The sequence below is a fragment of the Ascaphus truei genome, chromosome 4 (assembly GCF_040206685.1).
Source record: "Ascaphus truei isolate aAscTru1 chromosome 4, aAscTru1.hap1, whole genome shotgun sequence".
NCBI classification, from domain to species: domain Eukaryota; kingdom Metazoa; phylum Chordata; class Amphibia; order Anura; family Ascaphidae; genus Ascaphus; species Ascaphus truei.
In genome coordinates, this window is record NC_134486.1 from 124,721,899 (window position 1) to 124,749,853 (window position 27,955).

The following is a 27,955-nucleotide window of genomic DNA, read 5'->3' on the forward strand; positions in this document are numbered from 1 at the left end:
CCCACTGATCTAGATCCTTTTTGATCTTATCCCATAAACGCGGGTAGTTATCCCGGTAAAGATCCCGATAGTGCCTTGATACATTTACTCCCAGATATTTAATGTATGCAGGGCACCATCTGTAGCTGAAATTGGTTTTGAGGAGGAGAACTTCGGGATCCGGGAGACTAAGATTTAGGGCCTCTGATTTGTCGCTGTTTATCTTATATCCTGATACGCTGCCAAACTCCGTCAATTCCCTCTGGAGGTTAGGGAGGGAAGTTAGAGGTTTTGTCAGGGTAAGGATGATATCATCAGCGAATAGGGAAATTTTGTATTGTGAGTTGTCGATCGGGATTCCCTGGATGTTCGGGTTTCCTCTAATTTTAGACGCCAATGGTTCAATCGTGAGGGCGAAGAGGAGGGGAGATAGGGGGCATCCTTGACGGGTACCGTTCTGGATTAGGAATCGTTCCGAGCCTCCGCCCGAGAGGCGCACCGAGGCTGAGGGATTCTGGTAAAGTGCTTGAACGCCCTTTAGAAACGAGTCTCTGAAGCCGAACTTAATCAATGTCTGGTTTAGAAATAGCCAATCAATCCTGTCAAATGCCTTCTCTGCATCTAGGCTCAGCAACATTGCCTTTGAGCCTGAAAGGTGGGCATGATCTACCAAGTTTATAATTTTGCGTGTATTGTCTGAGGCCTGACGACCCAGGACAAACCCGACCTGATCCTTATGTATTAATCTCGGGAGGATGGGATTAAGTCTGTTCGCCAAAATTTTACTGTATAGTTTAAGGTCGTTGTTCAACAATGAGATTGGTCTATAACTGCCACATTGGGTGAGATCCTTCCCATCCTTTAGTATTATTGCCAAATTTGCGGACGACATTGTGGATGGGATAGGGCTCCCTTCTAGAAATGAGTTGAACAAACTTAATAGATGTTTGGACAGAATGGGGAAGAATTTTTTGTAGTATGCATTCGTGAAGCCATCAGGGCCCGGCGCCTTAGAATTTTTTGAGGCTCTAACGGCCATTTCTAATTCGTCTAGCGTGATTTTCGCATTAAGGTAGGTATTTTCTTCCTCTGTTAATGAAGGAAGGTCGCATTCGGCTAGGTAACCGGCGGCTAAAGCCGTATCCGCCTCTTTAGTGTGTGCAGAGTGGGCTCTTAGGTTATATAGTTTAGTGTAAAATTTGGTAAATTCCTCTGCTATCTTTTTTTCATTGTATTGGAGTTCACCAGAATTATTCCTGATTGCCGTGATTTGCGATCTTTTCTGTATTCCTCTTAATTTGCTGGCAAGAAGTCTATCGGCCTTGTTCCCTTTATCATAATACCGCTGACCCGTCCATCTAAGAGCTTTTTCTACACTTTCTAATTGGATGGTCCTTAAATCGTTTCGAGCAATTGTCAACTGTTTATAAATTCTCCGGGAGGGGTTATTTTTATGCTGTTGCTCTAAGTCGATTATTTTGGTTGTGAGCTCTTTAGTTAATTTGAGTTTAGATTTCTTCCGGTGGGAGGCAATCGAGATAAGATTTCCTCGAATTGTCGCCTTATGGGCTTCCCACAGGCTTGCTGGAGAGGTTACTGAGCCTTTGTTTATTCTGAAGTATTCCTTAAGGGATTTTTTGAGTTCCATCACTGTCCCGGAGTGGTTCAGTAAGGAATCATTGAGTTTCCAGCAGTATGAGATAGTTTTCCCAAAGGGGATGGACAGGGTCATGGTGATGGGAGCATGATCCGACCATGTAATTGGGCCGATATCTGTGTCAGTGGTGGCCTCTAGGACGTTCTTGGAAGCAAGAAAGTAGTCAATACGGGAGTAAGACTGGTGAGGCGCAGAGTAAAAAGTATAATCTCTTTGTCCCTGATGCTGTGTTCGCCAAATGTCTACCAGAGAAAAGTCCCCGATGATGTCCTTGAATTTTTTCCCCAGTCTTTGTGACTGAGTAGAGTGTTGTCGACCTGGGTGGCTCGATTTGTCTTCCTTAGGGTTGAGAGCCATGTTTAAATCCCCTGCAATGAGTATTGAGGATAGATATTGTGGGTCAATTTCTTCCAGAACCTTTTTAAGAAATTCTGTCTGGTTTTCGTTGGGGGCGTATAGGTTAATAAGGGCGATTGACGTGCCGGATAGTGAGCCATAGACTACAATGAATCTCCCCTCTGGGTCTGCCTGGGTTTTGGTTAGATTAAATGGGGTGCCCTGTCGGAAAACAGAATGGCAACCCCTCTCCGCTTGCTGCTGAAGGATGAGAAATAACTCATTGGATATGCATGCTGAAATATTTTAGGCGGCTCTTGTGACGTAAAATGCGTCTCCTGGAGGAAAACAACGTCCCCTCCTGTTTTCTTTATCTCTTGGAGGGCCAGGCGGCGTTTTCGATTATTGTGGAGACCCTTTACGTTGAGGGAAACAATTTTTAGTGTTTTTTGATGGGACATAGTAATCGCTCAGCTAAGTTTGCGTGTGTTGTCGCTGGTGGGGTATTGGGGAGTACAGTCAGAATGGGCTTGGGGGAGGTGGGTCGGGAAGGGGGCCGCTGGGACAGTAACAGCGGCTGAAAAAGGGAGGAAAAATGACCCTAATGGGGTCTGAAAGTATTTGACCGGTCTTAGGTGAAGAACCGGTTAGTGGGTGTAAGACCCTTGGGGGCGGGTCGTAGAACGTACACCAGTGAAGACGGGCCGTGTGGAGACCCAGAAAGTTCTGCGACTTCCACTTCCACCGGCTTCCTCGTCGTCCGGGTCGTCTTTGTTTTTTTTTTTGTTTTTTGTTTTTTTTTTAAGGGAGGGGGGGTTGAGGCCTCAGTTTGAGCCCTCTGTCAGTGGGGCCTACTCGAAAATGATGTTCTATACCTGAGGTGCTTAGCGTCTGATGGAGGGAAGAGAGGGTGTATGAGAGGGGTCCCTGTTCCGTTGGTGTGAGGGGGGGAGGGTTTGGGGGTGGATGTAAAGGGGGGGGAGTGGGTCCGGGGGGGAAAAAAAAAAAAAATAAGGGTAGGGGGGAGTGAAGCAAAAAAAATAAATAAAAAGGGGGAGGGGGGGGGGGAGTAGAGGGACTGGTGCGATATCGGGACATCTTCCCTTTTGAGGGGGACCTGGGAGGGGGTGAGGGTGGGGGGGGGTCCCTGGGGGCGAGAGGAATAGGGGATGGGGAGGGGGGGGGGTACAGGATGAAGCCGTGAACCTTCAGCGTTGTGCTGGGATCACAATTCACAATTTGCACATTATGCATTTAACTTTGTGTAGGTGGTGAGCGGCCTCGTGTGGTAGTCCTAAGTACTGCGCCTGTCATGGCCATAGTCATGCCCGTGCATGATCAGGCAGGTGCAAGGGTGAGTGGGGTATCTCAGGGGGACGGGGTTTGGAAGGGGACAGGGAGAGGAAGGGGAGGGGTACATGGGGAGCAGAGGAGGGTGGGGACACAGGGAAGGGAAGGGGAGGGGGTTGGGGTACAAGTTCATACATTCCACCTTAGGCCTTATGCACAAATTACATTTTGCAATGTTAGTACCAGGCCTGCGCTGTGGCCCAAGTGTTATGCGACCTCATGTGATGAGCCTGTGAGCAGCACGGATCAGGTCCAACTTTGTGAACGTAATCGGGCAGCTTGGGACGTAGGTGAGTGGTACTCCCCTGAGGGGGCTAGGGGAGGGGGGGGTGGGTGCGGGCAAGGGTGGGGAGGGGGTAGGGAGGGCGGGGGTGTGTGGGGTAACCTCATGTGTTGGGGGGGGGGGCAAGGCAGTGATAGTGTGGGGGTAGGGTGGGGGGGGATAGGGTGGGGAGTAGGGGAGGGGACGGGGCGATAAGGGGGAGAGGGGAGGGGGGTGGGGCCTCTTTGGTGGGGCAATGGGAGGGGGGGTGTAGGGGAGGAAGGCAGGGGATAAGGGGAAGGAGAGGTAGCTGGGGGAGGGATATGGGGTAGGGGGGGGAGGATAGTGGGGGGGTACAAGTTTATACATTCCGCCTTAGGCAATATACACAATTTTCATTTTGCAGTGTTAATTCCAGACCTTCGCTGTGGCCCAAGTGGTATACAGCCCCATGCGATGATCCTGTGAGCGACGCGGTGCGGGACCATCTTCGTGACCGTACTCGTGCAACCTGGAACGCCGGTGAGTAGATCTGCCCTGAGGGGGCTAGGGGGGGCGTGGGTGGGGGCAAGGGTGGGGAGGGGGTAAGGAGGGCAGGGGTGTGAGGGGAACAGCTCCCGTGTGGGGGGGGGCCAGGCAGTGGGGGTGTGGGAATGAGGTGGGGGGGGGTAGGGTGGGGGGGGGATCGGGTGGGGGGTGGGGAGGGAAGGGGTGGGGAAGGGGAGGGTGAGGGGGAGGGAGTGGGGGGGGGGAAGGGTCACTTCAATCGCTGCGCCTGAAGCATTTTATAAGGGGGGAACCTTCGTTGCTATAGGCACCTGGCAGTGACAGAACTACAGGGTTAGTGGACCCTTTTCTGTCGGATCAGGTGAGAGTTAGTGTCATGTCCTTGAGAGCTGGTGAGTGTCACCAGGTTGTGGCTGGGCTGCCTCATTCTCTCCTGGGGGGCTAGGGGGGTGGGGGGGGGCAAGACGGGGAATAGTGGGGTAGGGGAGGGAGGGGAGATGGGGTGGGGGGGGTTAGCAAGGAAGAGGGGGGGGCGGGGGGGTAAGAGGGGGGAGGTGAAGTCAGTATTAGGTAGGGGGGAAGGGTTAGGGGGGGTTGGTGTTAAGGGAGGGGGGGTGAGAGGGAGGGTGAGAGGGGGGGTGAGAAGGGGGGCGGGTGAGAAGGGGGGCGGGTAGGAGGGGGGGAGGAGGGGGGTGAGTGGTGAGAGGAGGGAGGGGTGAGGGAATGCCTTTTAAGTGCAGTGTGGGTCCTTCTAACTTTGAGGGCGCGACCGCTGAGCCAATTAAGGCCAGCCGCCAAACTTGGGATTTTGGACACTGCTGTTAACGGGGAAAACCAGGGATAACATAGGGGGAACTGTGTTACAGACCCTCCTTGAGCGCCTCGCAGCCCAGAGCGATCGGGGAGTCCTGGAGCGTCTGACCCTCCGCGGAGGGGAGGGGAGTCAAGATCCCTTAGGGCCGTCGGGGGCTGGGGTGTCCGCAAAGCCTCTTGACCCCCCCTCGGCCGAGGGGGGGGAACCTGTGCGCTATCCGGAAGCCGGGCTGCAGCATCGACTCCTCTGGCGCTCGGCACTCGATGACTCTGGTCTGGATCGACGGATCGGGGGCCCCGTGATGCGGAGAGTAGAGTCTGGATGTCGCGCGCGGTGGTGACGTCTGCTTCGTCTCGACCTCGTCCAGGGAGCCTCGTGGTGTTCCGCAGCGGAATGGAGATGTGACAGACGCCATCTTTGGGGAATCCGTTGCGCGCAGGGTTGATTCATCTCCTCGTTCTCCTGCGGTTTGGTGGATGGCTCCTTCAGGGTGTCGTCGGGAATGAAGTCGGTCGTCTCTCTGGATGCTGGTAGGAGTCTCTGGTGAGAGGTTAGTGGTGTAGCTTCGTTTGACAGGGGCCCGCAGTGGGGATCCTCCCGACGCCATTTTAGGTGGTGTTAGGGGGAAGAGCGGTGATCTCCCGGGAGGGTCTCTCTGGGTGCTGGGTCATCTCTCTCTGGACTGTCGCTGTTCTGCAATGCGCTCGGAAGCTCTAACCGGGTGGTCCTCACGTTCCCTGGGTCTGTTGTCGGGCTGGTAATCATGTTGGAAGGGTGCCACAGGGAGGCCCAGGGTTCTGGCCAGGGATTCCATATCTTCAGGCTGGCGGATGGTCAGGAACTTTCCTTTATGGGGGATAACCAGCTTGAAGGGGAAGCCCCATTTGTACTTTATTCTGTTTTCTCGTAGGAGGAGTGTCAGGGGACGCATCGCTTTCCGTCTGTCTACGGTCAGTTTAGAAAGGTCATTATATACCTGCAGAGGCTCATTCTGGAACATGATCGTGTCCTTGTCCCTGCAGGCTCCAATCAGCTTATCTTTGGTTGAAAAACTGTGGAGGCGCACGATCACGTCCCGCTTACGGTTTGGGTCTTCTGAACGTGGGCCCAGTGCCCTGTGAGCCCTGTCTATTTCGAGGTCCCTTGGGTCAAGATCAGGTGAGATTGCAAGGAAAAAATCCGTCAGATATGCCCTGAGCTGGGAGGGTATTATCGCCTCAGGGATACCGCGGATCCGCAGGTTTTGCCTGCGGTCCCGGTTCTCCTGGTCCTCCAGACCATCCCGGAGGGAGTGGATCTCCTGGCCCAAGCGGATTATCTCCTCGTCCGCTTCCGATTGATGGTGAAGGGCTTCATCCAGCCTGGCTTCCAGGGTTGAGGTTCTCTCCTGCAGGCCCTGAATATCATGCTTTATCTCAGCCACTGCCTCTTTGATGTTTGTCTCCAGTGATTTTTGGAGTTTAGCATGGAGCTCTTCTAAAAACTCCTTTGTGATTCTGCCATCTGGCGAGGGGGGAGTCTCAGCGGGGCTCACCGGGCTAGTGAGGCCTTGTGTGCCTCGTGCACCTGATGTCTGGGGGCCATCTTGCCTCCTGCTTCCCACTTCAGCAGTTTGTTTAGCAGGGGTAAAGAACCTTCCAACCCCCTGGGGCTGCTGATTTTTTCCCCTGTTCGCCATCCCTGCAGATTCAGGGAGGGATTGTATGCAATTTAAGGTGTTTTTGGCCGGGTGGAAAGGTATAAATTCAACGATTATACAGAGGGGTCTCCAGAGCTCTCCCTTTACCCGACTGTCCTGGTTGACGTCATAGACACGCCCCCCTGTCTGCAGTTTTTATAATGATGGCCTTGTTGTTTTTAAGACCATTGACTGCCAGACGCTCCTGTTTAGAGAAGTTGGTAGAAGCGGGATTCATATTGCTCACTTGGCCCTTAGCCCTTAGCCCGTAGCTTATCAAGTTTACATGTAGTGGACTGAATATAGGCCTCAACCTGGTGATTGGTAAATGGTGGGCTGCGTGTACTTTTACGTTTAAGGCCAGTTGCTAATTCTATAAGGGAAGTATCTGTCCCTGCAACTTCTGCCGCAGTAACACTAATGGTCCCTGCCTGAGTGACCAACCCATCCTGCTCTACATGAATGGGCAAAAAAAGCCTTCCATCTTAGATTGTGAAAAAAACGCGCAATGTCCAGATCTAATTCAAAACTATCAAGTCTATTACATGGGGCAAATGACCACCCCGTTGTAAGATCTTATCCTCCATGTCCGTCAAAGTGTATCCAGATATATTCACCACTAATGATAGGACCTCGTTACAATCTTGTTGCTCGACTGCTGCTTGGTTCCACGTCCTCGTCCTGAGCCGCGTCCAGCCAGCACTTGTTTTGATCCAGCCCTATGATACAGCCCTGTTGTTCGTTTAGCTATCTAACTCATATCACACAGTTTAGATGTCCTGTTTGCCCCTCACACACATTTATTGCACCTAGGGCTGAGCATTGTGTGTTCCTCCTCTATTTTAGAATGATAAGTTACAAGTGTGGTTTTGGGTTTGCATGCAAGGTTTTTTTTTTGTCCAATATGAGCCACCGTAGGAACCTGGGTGGGGAACGTTTGGCTACAAAATGCTGATTGACAGCCCTATAAATGTTCACATTGTATGTCAGATTATGTGGGGGAGCTTGAGAAAGGACCGTAAGGTCCGAAACGTTGCTTCTTTTTTCTGTGATTACCCCCTGATGCCTGTGTTACTTCATTAAATTGTATTTTTTGAATTTGTGAGTGCTCCAGATTATTTGATATAGGGTATTTATCTATTTTTTGTTGCTGGATAGTGATCCTGGCCGCACTGTGAGCACCACGACTGATCAGATAAGTTTTTTTTCCTTTTACTTTTTCAGGGGAGACATGCCACAGCAGTGCGGGGATATGTGCCGCCAGCGGAGGGAGGGGGGGCATGTTCCGGCAGCAGGGGGAGACACACACACAGACACACACACACATATACATGCTCACACACAGAGACAAATCTCACCTCGCACTACATCCAGCAGCGGGGAAGGGGGGGAGGATCGGCCGGGGAGATGTGCCGGCAGTGGGTGGGGGCTGGGACATGTATTCAATATTACATTCCATGGGCAGAAAAACTAGTGTGTGTGTATATATATATGCAAATATAACTGTATGCTCATCTGCATGTCTTAGGCAGGTCTGCAACCCCGCCTTTCCCCATTATCACCCAGCATACAGCACTTCCACTGCAGCAAGGGATTCTGGGAAATGACATGCAAATGAGCACACAGTGTCACTTTTTGCCTCAATAACCATTTTTAACATGGTTCCCTATAGGCTTAAGCTTGCTGCATGGTCACAGCTTTGAGCACAGCCAGGGTTAAGGTGCATACCCAGAAAACCACCCACAGACAGCTGTTTCGACCTTGATGGGTCTCATCAGTGTGGTGTTGATTTTACTGGGAATGCAAGAGAGGCTATGGGATAGGCTAAACCATAATACTGAGTTACGTTATGGTGAGTAAAAAAAGTGACAAAAACCCTCCACAGGAAAAATGACACTGGGATTCTCAAAATCCCTTGCTGCAGTGGAAGTGCTGTATGCTGGGTGATAATGGGGAAAGGCGGGGTTGCAGACCTGCCTAAGACATGCAGATGAGCATACAGCTATATTTGCATATTTGCTTTCCTGTGGAGGGTTTTTGTCACTTTTTTTACTCACCATAACTTAACTATATATACGTAAGCATAGCCACATCTTGACCAATGACAAAGTGATTGGCAACAACTTTATCAAACCACCCAGATTCTGCTATCAAAGGGGCCGAAACCTGGGCGACTACCTTACAAAAGCAGATCCTACCGCCAAGTATGCTGCAAAACCAATGTGGCTATCCAGACCAGCAGGCGTGTATAAATGTCACGGTTGCATCAACTGCCAGTACTTGATATTGGGGAATTCCTATCCACACCCTCACACTGGCATCCGCCAGAAGATCAAGGATACAATGAATTGTGAATCCAAATACGTTGTATATTTTATACAATGCCCATGTGGCCTTTATTACGTGGGAAAGACAATGAGGATGCTTAAAGAGAGATTAGCCCTACATCGTTCTGCCATACGGAAGGCACTGGCTGATACTGAAAACAAGGAGGATTTGTCACATCAACCAGTAGCAAGACATTACAAAGAGAAGAGGCATGGGCTTGCCACCTTGCATTGTATGCCAATTGCCCAGGCACGGACTTCGGGGAGAGGAGGGAATCGCAACAGGACACTACTACAGCTTGAAGCCAGACTCATCTACAGTTTGGGCACATTGAGCCCACGGGGTCTAAATGAGGACTTCAGATAAAGCTGTTTCCTGTAATCTCCGCACCTGGCCCATTGAGCTGCCTGCTGATACTAGGATTCATCTTTAACAGCAAAACCAGCGCATACTGCCTTGGGGTGTCAGCCAGTTAGCCACATTTCCTCCATCATGTCTGGCACCTTAGGTCCCTTGCAGTCAAGATCCACATGTGGCAATGTTTGCTGAGAGCGAGTCACACAGCATTTATCACTAGTTTCTCCATGTGACAGTGTCTGCATTATGTGTTTATGTTGGTATTTAAGGTGTCGCTCCCTGAAAAGATAAATAGTCATCAATGCATTATCATTTCTTACAATACGCATTATGCGTTCTATGGCTGAGTGCTTTCAGCATTTATATACTGTCTTTTTTGTTTGTGCAAATTATTATGCTTTGATGCACGATTTCACTTTTTATGTATGCTGGTGCATTACAGTGTGTCAGATACCTCAGGTCCCTTTTAGTCAAGAGCCACCTGTAGCAATGTTTGCTGAGAGTGTGACACAGCATGTATTCTAATTTATTACCAGTTTCTCTATTTGACATTGTCTGCATTATGTATTTTTGTTGGTTTTTTAAGGTGTCGCTTCCTGACATGATGCATAGAGTCATTATTGCATTATCATTTCTTACACTATGCATTAGGCGTTATATGGCTGAGTGCTTTCAGCATTTATATATTGTCCTAGATTCCAGTCAGCCACGTCATCCACACGTGTGTATATATGTTTTAATCCCTCACATTTTTTTGCACATTTATGGTGAGCACATCAGGTGTTTCACATGTTTCGCTTAACTTGCAGTTACAATGTGTATTTTGCACATCCCTGAAATAGTTAATCTATCCAGGTATCAGCTCCAGATCAGTTTAGCCCATGCGCACTCTCTCCGGTTATCCAAGATATCGCTGGGTCTGGCAGACTTATGTAGTCTCTCAGCAGTAACATTATGCAATTCCTGAGCCTTTTTGCGCATGCCTAAACACATATCAGGTAAACAAATATAGAGTTAATATATTCAAAATGGATGCTCTTTACCTGCTGATACTGTGGATGCATGTCACATAGGCAGGTGAGGCTAATTAACTGTGATTGGTTTTGTTGAATTGCACTGGGGTTTGGGGTATATATATGTATTGTGCACTGCATTCAATTGCACCACCTTGAGAAAGGTCCCACTGGGGGACCGAAACGTCGGTTTTTGTGTCTTCTATCAAATATAGAACATTTTTGATTTACTTACCTGCGTGCTGTCCCTTGATGTCGTGTTGCAACCGGTATCGTATGGTCTGTTATTGCTTTATGGGATAAGCACCAAAATTTATTTACTTGCATATGGTGTGCCGGCTGTGCATTGGATTCTATATATATATATATATATATATATATATATATATATATATATATAAGGGGAAAGGGGAAAACACAGCCACAAATTGTTAACTAAACAATTAAAATATGAGCATTGATAGACTGGGGATAGTCTTAAAATCCTTGATTGAGTTCTCTAAAATAAAGAGTGGAAAAGAGACAAAATATGGTGAAGTACGTTTTTGTATTTGTTACTGCGCAAAAGTAGATCGCTACTTACAAAGTAGCAGAAGTTTTAAGCATATAGGATATAAAATCCTCCCGTCCTGCTGCCTGGAGTTGTAGTCTGCTTCCTCTCCACGTGGAACGCCGAGATCCTTCGTGGCAAGCTTCCTCCGTCTGCAGCTACCCTCCTGAGCTCCCTGGTTCCTCCTCTGGTACCGCGAGACTGCAGCGATGACGTCACTCAGCCGAGATTACAACCGAAGCACCGGGGGTAATATCCATGGAGTATGAATATATTCAGGGGGGAAATATGCTAAATATTTGAATTTGGGATAGGGGATGCTATAGAAATTATCAAAAGCCTACACCCTACGCGTTTCGTCCTGTTGCTAGAGACCACCGATTTTATTAATCAATTAAGTACTCTCACCGATATTCCAGACGAGTTCATTTTGGCAACCATGGATGTTGCAAGTTTGTATTCTAATATCAATCATTCTGAAGGTATCAAAGCAAGCAGAGAACATCTTTTGGAGTGTAATACATTTACTGGCCCTCCCCCAGATATTTTGCTGTTATTAATGGACGTGATCCTACATAAAAATTACTTCAAATTGTTATCGCAGAGGTCGCAATTTGGGTGACTTCCTTACACAGGCGGATCCAAGTTCCAAATATGTCAAGAAACAGTCCTTGCTTAAAAGACCAGTGGGGGTGTACAAATGTCAGGGATGTGTGAACTGCCAATACATGGTGCTTGGCAAAACCTACCCACACCCTCATCAGGGACATCGTATCAAAATCAAAGAATTTTTGAACTGTGACTTAAAATTCATGATATACTTCATCAGGTGCCCATGCGGGCTTTATTACATAGGCAAAACAATACATATGCTCAAAGAACGGCTGAGTCTTCACCGATCCGCCATCAGAAAGGCTTTAGCGGATACAGACAAAAAGGAAGATTTAACCCAACAACCGGTGGCACGTCACTTCAAGGAGAAGAAGCATAGCCTTGCAACCCTTCGGTGCATGCCAATTGCACAGGTCATGGCATTCCCCAGAGGAGGAGACCGCAATAGAGCTTTACTCCAACTGGAAGCAAGAACCATTTACAATTTAGACAAATTAACTCCTCGTGGGTTAAATGAGGAATTAACACTGGGCTGTTTCCTTTAACCAGCTTGACCAGATAGTGACTCATCTACACTAGGTGACTTTTCGTCCCCAGGATTGGAGTCTACTGGACATTATTGGATCTGCTATACCGGTTTCTTATGTGCACATTAACCGCTTTCTTGTCCATAATAGGATAATTAACGTCTCCAGCACAGGACTCATCTACATTAGGTGACTTTTCGTCCCCAGGATTAGAGTCTACTGGACATTATTGAATCCATTATACCGGATGCTTATGTGCATATTAACCGTTTTCCTGTTCACAATATGATTCTTTTTGGTCTCCAGCACAGGCTGGACATTCCGGTTTATCAATCTGCATTCACTGATGGCTTTTGTATATCTGTTTTGCCTTCTAATATGCTTGTTGTTCCCACTGCATTATAGGTTTTTCCACCTGCAAGGGTTAATACGTTGATTCCGGATTCTGGGTCCATCATTGGACAACTATAATCTGACTATTTATTCCTTGTAATCATGATACGCTTTCTCCATATGGACCTATGATGTGCGCTTTGTTTTCTCATTAGGCATCTCTGTTTGCTGCAGTTGCGGTGTGACTGCTATACCATTTTTTATGCGCTTTATGTGCATAATTACAAGACTTGTGTCAATCAAATTTTGAGGACTAGGCTTTCACAGTAATTTATCATGTTTACACACCTAACAGTCACATCGTGATGTTATTTATCACCACGGAAGGCTTTAGCCCTAACACATTGGTACCAGCTAGTTTTCCAGTTCAATTGTGGATTTATTACAATAATCCTTTTGCCAGATCATGTCTTCATTTATGTTCACATTTTATTAGTATGTTTTTCACTGTCTTACACTACTTGTGTCGGTGTTTTATTAAGTGCCACATTTTATTCATACATATGTTCTTTATGACTCCTATCTGGCTTGCACTGTTGGTATGATGGCCAGGAACTGGTGTTTCACATATACACCTTTTTCCAATATTTAGGTAGTAGCAGGCACATGCACAGCTCGTCACTGAGCTTGTCAGAGGCTTATATTCTAATATAGCCCATTTTCCTGCTTAGCCTGACCGTTTTCTGCTGCCTTGCCTCATATCGTAAAACCAGCAGTGTCACGCATGCACAGATGTACTCTTGCCGCGAGGGATCGGCTCTACAGCAGGCACACGCATTATTTATTTATTTTTTCCAAGCAGTGGTTCGCGCATGCGCAGTTCGCTCCCTGCTGTCCAGCTATGTTTCTATTGCCTGCAGACGCCCTCTCAGGACTTACCACACGTGCCGCATGTCCCTGCCTTTCACCCTTGATGCGCAGTGAATGTGTTTCACCACACGGGCGGATCCTAGCGTTTCAGACAAAGCTGGGTGGATCACAGGTATGGGAGAGTCTAACATTATGTATGCTATGTATTGTCTTATCATTATTATGTGCTGCACCTGCGTGTCATGGTTTTTGAGGGTATTTATATGTATCCATATTCACTCTGTAATCACATCACCTTGATAAAGGTCCCGCACACGGACTGAAACGTTGGAATGATGTCTTGTTAATACAATATATTCTTTTGACAACCATTTGGAGTGCTGCCTCTGATATTCGTCATCATATACAGTAGTATCGTATTGCCTATATATATATATATATATATATATGCATATATATATATATATATATATATATATATATATATATATGAAAAAATAAAAGAAACACACAGCGCAATCCCACAACAATATCAATCTAATAAACTAGTATTGCCACATATAGATCGGAGGGTATTAACCCTTACAATCTAACTATCCCTATCTCAGCCTGCTGCCGTTTAGGTCTACAGCTCCACAATAGCTGTAAAGAAGTAGATACCAAGTGAATGACCTAGGCGCAAAGGGAGACAAGAAAGAAAACAAGCATAGTGTAGTATGTCCTGGAAATTAACCCCTTAATTGGTAAGATATGCACTCACAGCGCTTCTTGCAATTCAAGCCTTTTATCCACTCTGGGATCTGGAACTGTATGTAGTATTCTGGGAACCTTCCTGGATCTTCTATCTTCAAATTATCTGCAACAATTTCTTAATGCCAAGCCTCCGTCTCACAGATTTATTTACATATATGAGGGAAGGTAAAGGACACACAATAGTGTAACACTGTTTAATAATAAAAACTTAATAAAGCATAATAAGTAAAAAAAACTCACATTTTGTGAGTTATTTAAAAGCAATTGAGAATGTCAGAGTATCTCACACTCATCAAGTATACCGGCTCACAGCTGGGCTCACAGCATTCACTGTCCTATAGTCAATAGCCCAGTATACCTCTGAAGATCCTCTGGTGTAATGTGACTGGAGCTCTAATATCTCAGTCCAAAGCAGTTCATATGACCGGGTCCCGTGACCTCCTTACAACCCTTCAGGTACTCACAGGGTCTTGTTGCACCTGCGGTGCACTCTCTCACAGCACACCGGGTCCTCATTGCTCCCCAGTGGGTGTCTCTGTGTACCTCCGGGGCTCCTCCGATCCCTCTGCGTGGCCTGATGACATCACTCAGTCTCCGTCTCGCGCGAACTCCACGCTCCGGCTTGTGACGTCACAGGTGCCGGTAATGCACACAGGGTTAGTGTGTGTCTTCTAACTCCTGCAGTCTTGTAAACACTGAAATAACACGCCCTACTCATTTTTCCTTTATGGCTTCTTCAGGGGATGATAAATATATACACACACACTATATCAGAGGTGCGCAAACTGGGGGGGGCGCAAGATTGTTTAGGGGGTGCGCAGGCAGCGGGAGCAATTTTGCAGAGAAGCAGAGAGAAAGGCAGTTCTGTAGCTGCAATTTCTTCTGCAGCCATTAGGTGGCGCTGCTTTAACTTCCTAAATGCCCGTGATGAGGTGTGTGTGTGGTGTGTGTGAGACAAAGAAAGACACGGAGTGGTGGGAGAAAGAGAGACATGGAGAGGTGGGAGACATGTTGGGAGGAGGGGGAGAGAAAGAGAGACATGGAGAGGTGGGAGACATTGGGGGAAGGGGGAGAGACATGGAGAGGTGCGAGACATATTGGTGGGAGGGGGATAGAGAGACATGGAGAGGTGGGAGACATATTGGGGGAGGGGGAGAGAAAGAGAGACATGGAGAGGTGGGAGACATATTGGTGGGGGGGAAAAGAGAGACATATTGGGGGGAGGGGGAGAGAGAGACATGGAGAGGTGGGAGACATTGGGGGGAGGGGGAGAGAGACACTGGGGGAAGGTGAGAAAGAGACTGTGGGGAGGTGAGAGAGAGAGACACGGGGGGAAGGTGAGAGAGAGAGAGACACTGGGGGAAGGTGAAAGAGAGAGAGACACTGGGGGAAGGTGAGAGAGAGAGACACTGGGTAAAGGTGAGAGAGAGAGACACTGGGGGCAAGGTGAGAGAGGGAGACACGGGGGGAACATGAGCGAGAGAAACATGGGGGGGGGAAGGTGAGAGAGAAAGACACAATGGTGAGAGAGAGTGTGAGAGCATGAGGGAGTGTGAGCGTGAGTGTGTTCTGGTGGGGGAGGAGGTGGTTCCCTTTTCAGACCAATGAGCTGCACACCCACTGGTTGCATGGCCTTCCAGCACCTGGAGGAGCCAGAGCAGGCCCCCGCCTCCTGATCGCCTATCCCCAGGGAGCTCCAGCAGGACCAGGAAGAGATCAATGGAGAGCCCCCCCCCCCCCAGCTAAATGGAGGGACGAAGGTCAGGCAGAGATGGCAGAATTGAGGGACTTGAGAGAAGGATGAGTTTTGGGGGGCTGAGGGTTATTCTTTGGGTCAGGGGGGTCACTTGGGAGTATTGATCAGCAGGGGAGATTCATCAGTAGCCCCCTTGAGTTTGGTTATGGGGATCCCTTGGCAACATTTAAAACGGGAATAAATAAATAATGCATAAAATTGGTAGGAGTGGATGACACTGGGGAAAGCACATGGGAGAAGGAAAAAAGGGAGGGGAAGGTGGAAAAAAAAGGGGGGGGAGGGAAGGGTGGTAGCAAAGAGGTGGATGAATGCCCCCTCAAATGGTTTGCCTTTGTGCACCAGAAAAAAAATATTACCAGATGCCAGCAAACAATAAAATAAACAGATCGTGATCCTATACTAGTATACTGCCTGGGCGCATGCCTGCAGCCCAAGCGATTTGTGAACTTGGCTGTAGGAGATTGTAGTCGCATGGCGGACGCGTCACAAAGCTGGTTTGCCCTTATTGGCTGAACCAGGTCACGTGCGCTGACGTCATGTGATTTTGATTACATCAGGCAGGGGGAGCTCGAGAAATTTCATGGATGAAAAGGGGGGCTCGGCAATAAAAATTTGCTCACCCCTGCACTATATTACAGTAAGTACCATCAACTGTAACAATTTAATTAAATAACACTTACAGTAGCGACAAACTTTATTCTAACTTGGCTAGCTCCGCGAATTTAGGAAAATCCGGGTGATGTGCGTTTTTTTGTCGTTTTCTCCCGGTCTGTATAGCGTTATTTTCGCGGCTGTGATTTAAGCATTTTATTCCCGCTGGCTGCAATACTGCAATGCCGTGTAAAAACGCATGGGGGCGTTTGCGAGCTGTTGTCTTTGAAGTCTAATACCTTCGCGGTTCAACCTACAGTACACAGTCTGTGCGTGCGCGTGTAGTAATAGTAAAATTGCATATTTAATTTATTTTAAAGTACAGTACTGTACTGTACATGCTTGGACCCTGTTGGGGTGAAGTGAGGGGGTTCCTAACATCTGGGGGAAAATGAATTTTAATTCTATGGTGAGTACTGTCTTGTTGCCGTATTATTCTGGTGGGGCTGGCTGGGTACTTCTTTAGGGGGCTGACCATTACTGTACATTAAAACTTTTCTTTTTGTTTTTCATCAGAAAAGAAAACGGCTAATGGGGGGATTTCGATGGATAATATTGTACTGTATGCTGATGTTTTCCGGCCGTTCAGTATACTGTGTAATAAACCCGAATAAATAAAACTATGCATTTATTCTACATGTTCAGTATCGTGTCATTATTTGTCTTCTACAGTATACTGTACAGTGCTATACAGTGCCTAACATCTGGGGGCAAAAACAATTTTATTTCCAATTGCCCGTGAACTTGACCGCGGCCCTAAGTAGTTCCCACACCAATTGCGCGAATATAATGTAAAATAACCCGTTCTGTGGGTCTGAGCGGGTTGAAATTTACCTGGTCCTCATGCGGGAGGACCCTTGCCATAGTGGCAAAATATCAGCCTTGCACGATCCCCGGAACCAGAGGTACCAAAAGACAGTTTAAAAGCACATTACCAAAGTGGCTTTTTTTCTGCCATGCAAGTCAATGGCAGAAACCTGAACTTTAACATCACTCTGACTCCATTCTGTTGCCATGAGAGAGTCGCTATTTGCCATGCAATCCTGCCGCAACTAGGACTACATGGTGACCGAATCTGAGCCCTCTAGGTCGAACAGAACCGGAGTTGTGGGTTCCAAGTTTCTGCTCATTCTGACTTAGCCGGTTCAAAGCTTTCTCCGCCATTACGCTCAATGGTAGGACCCTCCTCGCTGGCGTGACCCTTTCTCACCGCCATTACTGCTCGGACCCTGTTGGGGTCAAGTGAGGGGGTTCCTAACATCTAGGGGCAAAATGAATTTTATTTCTAGGTGCCCTAGAACAGAAGTTCCCACGCCAATTGACCTAGTTCCCACGCCAATTGCCGTAGTTCCTACGCCAATTGCGCGACCAGGCAGTAAAAAAACAGTGCAGCAAGCCTCTACATTTGTTACACTGTCAAAGGAGCAAATGGAAACAATGTGAGGCAATTCAACATGTTCTTTTATTGGTGGAGTCAGTACAAAAATATTTATTTACAATGTTGTAACATTTAAAGTGCACAGCAATTCTAACCATCAACACACAATAATACATTCTGCAGCCTTTATTAAATTCTTCTGCCACAAAATATTTTTGGTGCATGGGGCACAGGGAGTTAAAGTTACTTGCTTTTTATGTACAGTACTGTATTTGGGGGTTGTCTTTGGGGGTTTATTCATCAAATTATTATGATGAACTGCCTTTTGAAATTACAGTGCTGTTAACTATTTCAGCCACACACCTCCAGAGTTTTTAATCCCTCCCTAGCCAAGCGTCAATCGGCTGAGTCACCCTATCCTACCAACCCCCTCTCTCCACTGGGTCGTTAACCTTCTGCATATTGCCATTGTGTTCTTAATCCGCCCATAGCCGAGCTACAAACACTCATTACGCCTGTGTCTAATCACACCATCCCCCTCCCCCAACCCTTAGAGGCCTGTTGTTTGAACGGTAATGCTATGGAAAATCCCCTCTCGAATTTTAAATGTAAATCTGATGTGCACAGCACTGTGAGAATTGAGAGTACACTGATACTGTATTTCATCAGGGTGTGAAAATATTTGTCAGTCACTATGGTTTACAGTCACATGTTTTAAATACAATACAGTACAGTACATTCTTTAATATCTTTAAAATAAAAATATATAAATACTGTATATAAGTATAATGTAACATAATCCATTCTGTGGGTCTGAGCGGGTTGAAATTTACCTGGTCCTCATGCGGGAGGACCCTTGCCATAGTGGCAAAATATCAGCCTTGCACGACCCCCGGAACCGGAGGTACCAAAAGACAGTTTAAAAGCACATTACCAAAGTGGCTTTTTTTCTGCCATGCAAGTCAATGGCAGAAACCTGAACTTTAACATCACCCTGACTCCGTTCTGTTGCCACGAGAGGGTCGCAATTTGCCATGCAATCCTGCCGCAACTAGGACTACATGGTGACCGAATCTGAGCCCTCTAGGTCGAACAGAACCGGAGTTGTGGGTTCCAGGTTTCTGCTCATTCTGACTTAGCCGGTTCAAAGCTTTCTCCGCCATTACGCTCAATGGCAGGACCCTCCCCGCCAGCGTGACCCTTTCTCGTCGCCATTACTGCTCGGACCCTTTTGGGGTCAAGTGAGGGGGTTCCTAACATCTAGGGGCAAAATGAATTTTATTTCTAGGTGCCCTAGAACAGAAGTTCCCACGCCAATTGACCTAGTTCCCACGCCAATTGCCGTAGTTCCTATGCCAATTGCGCGACCAGGCAGTAAAAAAACAGTGCAGCAAGCCTCTACATTTGTTACACTGTCAGAGGAGCAAATGGAAATAATGTGAGGCAATTCAACATGTTCTTTTATTGGTGGAGTCAGTACAAAAACATTTATTTACAATGTTGAAACATTTAAAGTGCACAGCAATTCTAACCATCAACACACAATAATACATTGTACAATGTTGAAACATTTAAAGTAACATCTCCTTTATTAAAGAAACCCAGTACTGTATACAGTACAGTGGGATGGTGCGCAATACTGTCAGTCAGACCTGCACCAGTTCAGTCCTAGAGGGCAGCAAACAGGGCAGGTTTTCAGGGCAACATTGAAAACCGTGCCTGTTTGCGGCCCTCAGGGACTGGAGTTTTGCAAGTCCTGTGAAAAAAAACACACAACAACATCTCCTTTGTTTAAGTACAGCAGGTACTGTAGGGCAAAACATGTAGAGTACAATACAGTTCAGCACAACAGTATGGTCTCACTGAAAGTCCTCCACATTGTCCGTCCATGGCCGATTCCTTGCATGGCGCAAAAAGCCATTAATGCAGTCTCTAACGCCTTTCATTACAGGATCTGTAACTGCATAAAAGCGCCGCATTTCTTCCACAATGTTTTTCCTTAAATTGGCAGGAAGGGCCTTTTTAACGCGATTTCCTTCGTAGTTCACTTTGAACACCCACTCGCAGTACAACGTGTAGGGAACATGGTGCTTAAAAATGATCAAGGCATACTTGTGGGGTACACCAGCACTCATCACCCTATACTTCTCCCTGAGCCCCGGTGGCAGATCGCACAGGGTGATGTCGGACACTGTTTCGATGCGAGCGGGTGTAGGTCTTTTGGGAGCGGGTGTGCTTGTGGCGACGGGCGATGGTATATTGTCAGGGAGGAAGCTTTCCTCCGGTCGTGGTCGCCGTGTTGTCTCCTGGCGTGGTCTTGACGGGGTTGTCATGTCCTCCTCAATGGCATACATGTACACTACATCTTCTGGTGGAGGGGGGGCGCTTGGTGATGGAAGGGGGTCGAAGGTCCCATTCATCACATCCATGTCACCCTCCTGCTCCGGCGTCGGGGAAACAGGGGCATTAGCACCGAGCAAATAATGTATGCCGCAATGTCAGCCTCTATCTTCTCCATCCGTCGATCCATCCGTTGCTCCATTTGTAGCATCCGTTGCTCCACATTTAACATTGTCTCCAGAAGCAGATCTATATTTGCCAGCACAATAGAATTCCCAGGGAGATCCACACTTATCCCATTCAGCATCCGGTCCAACGAGCTGCTTCTTGTGCATGGCGTCTGGACATCTGGGGGGATGGGTGCAACGGAGGATGAGATGGGGGTTCCATGGACAGAAGCGGCATCGATGGAGAGTGGAGGAGGTGACCTGTGGATACCCGGTATTGGAGAAGCGGCAGCGTCGTCGAAGAGGGATGGAGAAGGTGACCTTTGGATTTCCGGGTCGAGAAGCAGAGTCGTCTAAGAGCAAAGGAGAAAGTGACCCGTGGATTTCAGAGGCGGCAGCGTTGTCAGATGGAACCGGAGAAGATGAAGGTGGAGAAGACGGGATGAAGATTTCCGGACAGCTACAGCAGAGTCGTCGAAGCATATGGGAGGAAGTGGTCTGCTGGTTCGATGGGTTGGCTGCCATTCATTTTGCGTAGAGAGCGTATTACCGTATATCTTCTTCACATAATGAGGCTGACGTCTAAGAAAACCCTTAACCTTTGGGGTCAGCAGAAGGTTTTCTTTATTGGCCTTAGCCTGTCGCTTTGCCCTTGGAGTGGAAAAGGCAAACGCCTTTCGCTTTTTCAGCATGACAGGCACGGCAGAGGTGAGTGGGTTCTTGCGTCCATAGAACCGGGGATGCTCCATGGAAGCAGGTGGCTCAATGCAGTACAGTATCTGGACAAGGGCAAGTTCAGATAAAGATCCTGGAGTGGTGGCCTATGCAAAGTGTGTGACCTTTTATGCATGGCGACCAGGTACAGGTGTTGAAAGTGGGCGTGTGAGTCATTACCGTATAAATACACCATCCATTTTGTGTATTGACTGCACATACTGTAGAATACACATCGACTAAACATCGAATATACATTCTTGTGTTTGTATTTCTTTCTACTCGCAGCAATGCCTGTTAAAAAGATTTCAAAGGATCTCAGCATGCGAATTAAGGACATGTACACGAGCGAACACCGAATTGCTGCTATCCAATGCTGGTTAGCTACTTCTGGCCTCGTTGTGCCATCAAACACCGTGAGATATCATGCACACGGAAAAAACAGAGACCGGAAAAAGGCACCAAAGGTAACTAACGCGTAAGTATATTTATAAAACTTAACAAAAAAAAATATAGAAAACTGTACTGTACATCTACAGTACAGTTCTGTATCTACTGTAATACTGTTGTTATTTCTGTTGATTTATATTACAACATACTGTACAGTAGTTTGTCTATTTATATATATAGTACAGGAGTATACATTTTTTGTATATTTCAATTAATCTTACAACGGTATATACTGTATAGGATGTACTGTATATTTATATTTATATTACAACAGTATATTTATTTTGTATATTTAAATTTAATGTATATTACAACATTACATTTATATACATTTTATATTGCTGCATATTAATAAAACAATATAATTTCTTTACATTCTAGGGAGACAACTGTTCTAGTGGACAAAATAAGTGAGGAGAATGATGAGAGGAGTGCATTAAGGGTTAAAAATACTCTGCAGGAAAAGCACAATCTGACTGTATCCGAGACCAGCATAAAGAAGATGAGACGCAGCATTGGCTGGAAATATGGTCGTGTGAGGTTAGTACTGGACAGTACAGGAGGTAAAACTGTTGTTTAGCAAACTCTACTGCACTGTGCCGCTAAAATTTTTTATTCCTTGTCATTACAGAGCGTACCCCATGATACGGGACGCAAAATCAAAAGAGTGCTCCAGGCCCAGGCATGGATCGACAGCGGGGACACTTTCCAGGATTGCATCTTCACTGATGAGTCTACTGTGTCGCTGGAGAGATTTGCAAGATTTGCGTTCCACAAAAAAGGCCGCATATCTTTGAAGCCGCGGCCAAAACACCTGTGAAGCTGCATGTGTGGGGTGCCATCTCTAGGCGTGGACCGGGATGCATTGTTATCTTTGAAGGTAAAATGTATCAAATATAATGTCGCCTAATGCACTGTACTTGACTAGTGTTGCCTTACCGTATGCACTGTACTGTACTATTGTGCAGTTTTTTGAGCACTTTTCTTTTCTTGCTATAGGAATCATGAATAAAGCTTTCTTCCAAGACAACATTGTGCAATACATCACACGCGACTTCCCCAATGGTCACCGCTTCTACCAGGACAACGATCCCAAGCACACCGCGTTAACGGCGCATATCCTTGAGCGCGGCATCAACTGGGTGAAGACGCCAGCGGAGTAAGTGCAGTAGACCGTGTCCCATTTTTGTTCCCCACTGTTTTTAGCTCTTAAACTAATTGTCCTTTCTTTCCAATGACAGGTCGCCAGACTTCAATCCGATCGAAATGGTCTGGCATCAGCTGAAGGACCATATCCGGAAAGTGGCGAAACCCTCCAAAAAGGACGAGTTGGTGAAAGGCATACTGAGTTTTTGGAACGATGTACTCACCGTGGAACGCTGCAATAAATATATCGACCATATTGCCACTGTGTTGCCCATTGTCATCGCGCGTATTGGGCAAGCATCAGGAAAGTAGTACTGTGCTGTAGTATTGAAAGTACAGTATGTTACAGGTAAGTATGGCACAGTAGACTAGTTTGACAGTACTACAGTAACTGCCTACTAACTGCCTACTAACTGCCTACTAACTGCTCAATTTTTTTTCTCAGAGAAAGCAGCACCAGCCATATACAGTAGTACTACAGTACACATCACACAATGCCATAATACAGTACGCACATAACTGCACTAATTTTTTGTTTTCTTGTCGTTCCAGGAAAAGGGTGGCCTAGAGGGAGATGGGGGCATTGTGTCCAGTCAAATCTGCTTGTACAGTCAAATGTACAGTATATAAACAGCAGCAATGATGTACACATAACCTCTCCTCTCTCAATGAACTACTGTACTGCAGACAGAATGAGGAAAAGATAAAGACTAAAGAAAAAATAATTTTACTATACAGTATATAGTATATACAGTATATTATACAGTCCATTACAGTACTGTACTGTATATACCTGTAGTATTAAATAATATTCTTATAAATGTGCATTACTCATGTTTTCCCATGTTTTACAAAGGTTATCCAATTTCAAGCTGCCAAAAGAATTTAATAAAGGCTGCAGAATGTATTATTGTGTGTTGATGCTTAGAATTGCTGTGCACTTTAAATGTTTCAACATTGTAAATAAATGTTTTTGTACTGACTCCACCAATAAAAGAACATGTTGATTTTCCAAAGCATTACCGTTCAAACAACAGGCCTCTAATGGTTGGGGGAGGGGGATGGTGTGATTAGACGCAGGCGTACTGAGTGTTTGTAGCTCGGCTATGGGCGGATTAAGAACACAATGGCAATATGCTTGGCTAGGGAGGGATTAAAAACTCTGGAGGTGTGTGGCTGAAATAGTTAACAGCACTGTAATTTCAAAAGGCAGTTCATCATAATAATTTGATGAATAAACCCCCAAAGACAACCCCCAAATACAGTACTGTACATAAAAAGCAAGTCACTTTAACTCCCTGTGCCCCATGCACCAAAAATATTTTGTGGCAGAAGAATTTAATAAAGGCTGCAGAATGTATTATTGTGTGTTGATGGTTAGAATTGCTGTGCACTTTAAATGTTACAACATTGTAAATAAATGTTTTTGTACTGACTCCACCAATAAAAGAACATGTTGAATTGCCTCACATTGTTTCCATTTGCTCCTTTGACAGTGTAACAAATGTAGAGGCTTGCTGCACTGTTTTTTTACTGCCTGGTCGCGCAATTGGCGTAGGAACTACGGCAATTGGCGTGGGAACTAGGTCAATTGGCGTGGGAACTTCTGTTCTAGGGCACCTAGAAATAAAATTCATTTTGCCCCTAGATGTTAGGAACCCCCTCACTTGACCCCAACAGGGTCCGAGCAGTTACTTGGAACCCACAACTCCGGTTCTGTTCGACCTAGAGGGCTCAGATTCGGTCACCATGTAGTCCTAGTTGCGGCAGGATTGCATGGCAAATTGCGACCCTCTCGTGGCAACAGAACGGAGTCAGGGTGATGTTAAAATTCAGGTTTCTGCCATTGACTTGCATGGCAGAAAAAAAGCCACTTTGGTAATGTGCTTTTAAACTGTCTTTTGGTACCTCCGGTTCCGGTGGTCGTGCAAGGCTGATATTTTGCCACTATGGCAAGGGTCCTCCCGCATGAGGACCAGGTAAATTTCAACCCGCTCAGACCCACAGAACGGGTTATTTTACATTATATTCGCGGGCAATTGGCGTGGGAACTTCTGTTTTAGGGCACCTAGAAATAAAATTGTTTTTGCCCCCAGATGTTAGGCACTGTATAGCACTGTACAGTATACTGTAGAAGACAAATAATGACACGATACTGAACATGTAGAATAAATGCATAGTTTTATTTATCCGGGTTTATTACACAGTATACTGAACGGCCGGAAAACATCAGCATACAGTACAATATTATCCATCGAAATCCCCCCATTAGCCGTTTTCTGATGAAAAACAAAAAGAAAAGTTTTAATGTACAGTAATGGTCAGTCCCCTAAAGAAGTACCCAGCCAGCCTCACCAAAATAATACGGCAACTCACCATTGAATTTCCCATTCAGCGGGCGCCAGCGCTGGTCCACTGCCACTCCAGCTTTCTTCATCATCCACTTCGACAGTTTGCAGCGGGACTAGTCCACCTGTAGTCAGGTGGTGAGGCTGGAAATCGCTTAGGTACATGCAAGCTTCATCAAAACTGCACGCCAAATCCGACTCAGGCTCAGGTTCAGGGTTGTCACTGACAGTGGGACCGTCATTGGAAGCCGGTGCTGGTGCTGGTGCTGATGCATTGCTTGGCAGCGACTGTCGCTTCTTAGTTGGTTTTAACATGACCCTTTGCCTTTTGCCGCCTCCATGATCATAGATACGGGAAAAATCCGGTGACACACACCAATACCCTCCAACAAATTGGGCTCAATACGGTGAAAACAGGGGTCGCTACATAACCTTTTCCTTACTGCACGCTTCCACGTATGAGGAGTTGGCGAAAATTTGTAAAAGTCATAGTTTTCGATAAAATACTGATAAATTTGAGCAACTGTTGCCATCTTATCATCTGTTGCATTAATCGCGGCGCATATCAAATACGCGTAACTTCTGCCAGGTTTTTGGAAAGCGGGCTGCACTTGAACACTCATGGTGAGTGTCTGCAGAATAGTGTAACACAAACTGAAACTGGTCTTTGTCTTTCTTTAATGTCAAACGCCTAAATTGATATATTTTTGCAACCTCTTCCTTCAGTCTCAAGGCCAAGGCCAAGTTACAATGGCACACTGTGGTACAGTATCTTTTTTAAACGAAACACCTGCAAGCCGACACATTACTGATTCGGCGCATTACAATTCATGAATTTCTGCCATCTGGCGGACACGCGAAGCATTGCAGCCTATTAAAATCCAAACCATTATCAATAAACGCATCAGCCGGGCATGACCCGTGGCTGGGAATGCAAGGTGAACGCGGCATGCACCAGGTGAACAGCGTCGCATTCCAGGAACCAGTCAGAGACAAACCGGTGATTTGAGAGAATAAAAGCTGCCGCAACTGTACACATCCACCATCTCAAGAGTTCAATCTTGTCTTTGCATTGTAAGCAAAATTAAATTGAATTTATTTTTAGGACCATCAAAGATATACAAATTATACATATTGATCTTGGAAGCCCTGCATTCTTGTTTAAGATTCTTTTTTTTTAATGTTTTATCAGTTCTTGCAGGTAAAATGTTGGTGCTGGTATAACTCAGAAGGAAAAACTAAATTTCAGGGTTTCCTCATCAAGTTCATTTAAATGGTCAGAAAAAGAAACTCCGATATTAATTAATTGATTTATTTTGTAAGCTTGTGTCAACATTTATGATTTGCAATATACATTATAATTCATAATTTCTCCTAGTTTTGTTTCTGCTCAACACTCTTCGAATGTTGCATCATTTTCTTGGTTCTGGTATAACTCAGAAGAAAAGGCTACATTTCAGGTTTTCCCCATCAAGTTCATTTAAACGGTCAGAAAAAGCAACTTCGATATTAATATATTGATTTATATTTTTTTAAGCTTCTGTCAACATTTACTATTTACAATGTACATTATAATTCATCATTTCTCCTAGTTTTGTTCCTGCTAAACACTCTTCGAATTTTGCATCCATTTCTTGGTTCTGAGCTTCTGTGAAATTATTTTTCCAGTCTCCAACATCACCTTGGAAAAAAACACAATATGAAATAACATGTAATAAGATATATTGTTTAACCTTTGATAAATGATTGATAACTATAGCTATATGAAACGTTTAATAACTTTTGCAGATGTCATAAACTTGGGACTCTCGCAAATGGTCCAAATTCACCAAATATTACACAAAGTAGGTTTTCTTATTCAAAACCATGTAATTCAATTAATTTGGTGAAAATTCTGATTACTAATGAGTTGGTTGGGTTTTCTTCCTAATGATATGTTTTTGTCTATGGACTCCATGGCATCTCCCCAATATCTTACATACTGTTGTCTATGTAGGACATTTCTAGTCTTAAAATGACTTCAGTTTTCATTAATATACAGTTTTATGATGTAAAATGAACTCATATTATTTTATTTTGAAAACTCAGCCAGTTTTTATTTACATTACCTTTCCTAAAGAGAACTTGTCCAAATTGCCCATGAGTCTGCATGGATTTCTCTTTCATGGACTTGAAGGTACCTTTGTTAGCAATGAACTGAACCTGCTCCTCAGTAAGAGAGAAACCAAAGAATTCGGATATCTTCTTTATTGCTATATCCAAGTCCTGTACACACAAAGAGATAATGGTTGAACTCACACTAAAATCAGACAACAATACTTTGATTTATAACAGAGTGCCACCATGTAATGTTACTGATTGGATTAAAAGGAATGCAATTAATTTAACATTGCCACACTTCTTTGACTTGTTCAGTGTCTTCTCTAATGCTCCTCATAACAAACCTGTATTGGGTCCAGACATTCTGAAAACACGTGTAGTATAATACTGTACTTACTGTACATGCATGATGCATGGTTTTTATATGGGTCCAAAATGTGTTATTACGCCTACAAAATGTCTAACACACTCACAGATAGAAAACTCAAACGAGTAGGCACACCAAACTTGCAATAAACATGCTACTTGATCCTCAACGTTTTGGCCACCCAGCTGAAACTTTTTCAAGAGCTCTTGAAAAAGGCTGCACTGGGTAGACAAAAGGATGAGGGTTAAAGTAACACGTGTATTGCCAGTTTGGTGTGCTTGCTTCCATGATATTTTTACATTGTTCTTTTTAAGTGCTTTAGCAGTAGCATCCTATCCAGTACACTGGATTACTTAATTATGTGCCCTGACTTTTTTGAGATAAATATATATATATATATATATATATATATATATATATATATATCCTCAGGATATTAGGCAGCTTTCTGTCTGATTTAGATCAGAAAGTACAGACATAGTGTAAAAGTGATCTATCATACAGTTTCAGTTACTGAGGCTAGTGGATGGGAAATCCAGACCAGAGTTCACATTGGTTCTAATTCCCGTCATGTGCTTTCCTAATTGAGGAACAGGTATGACAGTTAAGTTT

The 27,955-nt window shown here is 45.6% G+C and overlaps 1 protein-coding gene and 1 long non-coding RNA gene across 2 annotated transcripts in view; one reads left to right on the forward strand and one right to left on the reverse strand.

Annotated features, from left to right (window-relative positions):
* Positions 1–3,278: 3,278 nt before the first annotated feature.
* LOC142491993 (uncharacterized) lies at positions 3,279–5,646 on the forward strand. The gene is made up of 4 exons (XR_012800642.1): positions 3,279–3,326; positions 3,503–3,612; positions 3,991–4,106; positions 4,958–5,646. It is a non-coding gene; the product is annotated as an uncharacterized LOC142491993 (long non-coding RNA).
* Positions 5,647–26,172: 20,526 nt separating this feature from the next.
* The window catches only part of LOC142493077 (sulfotransferase 6B1-like), a 51,045-nt gene continuing 49,262 nt past the window's right edge, over positions 26,173–27,955 (reverse strand). Inside the window, exons 6-7 of the mRNA XM_075596546.1 lie at positions 26,985–27,141; positions 26,173–26,557 (exon numbers count right to left, since the gene is read on the reverse strand). Of these exons, the coding sequence (XP_075452661.1) occupies positions 26,430–26,557; positions 26,985–27,141 (285 nt within the window). The 3' untranslated portion in view covers positions 26,173–26,429. The remainder of the gene's footprint in view (positions 26,558–26,984; positions 27,142–27,955) is intronic.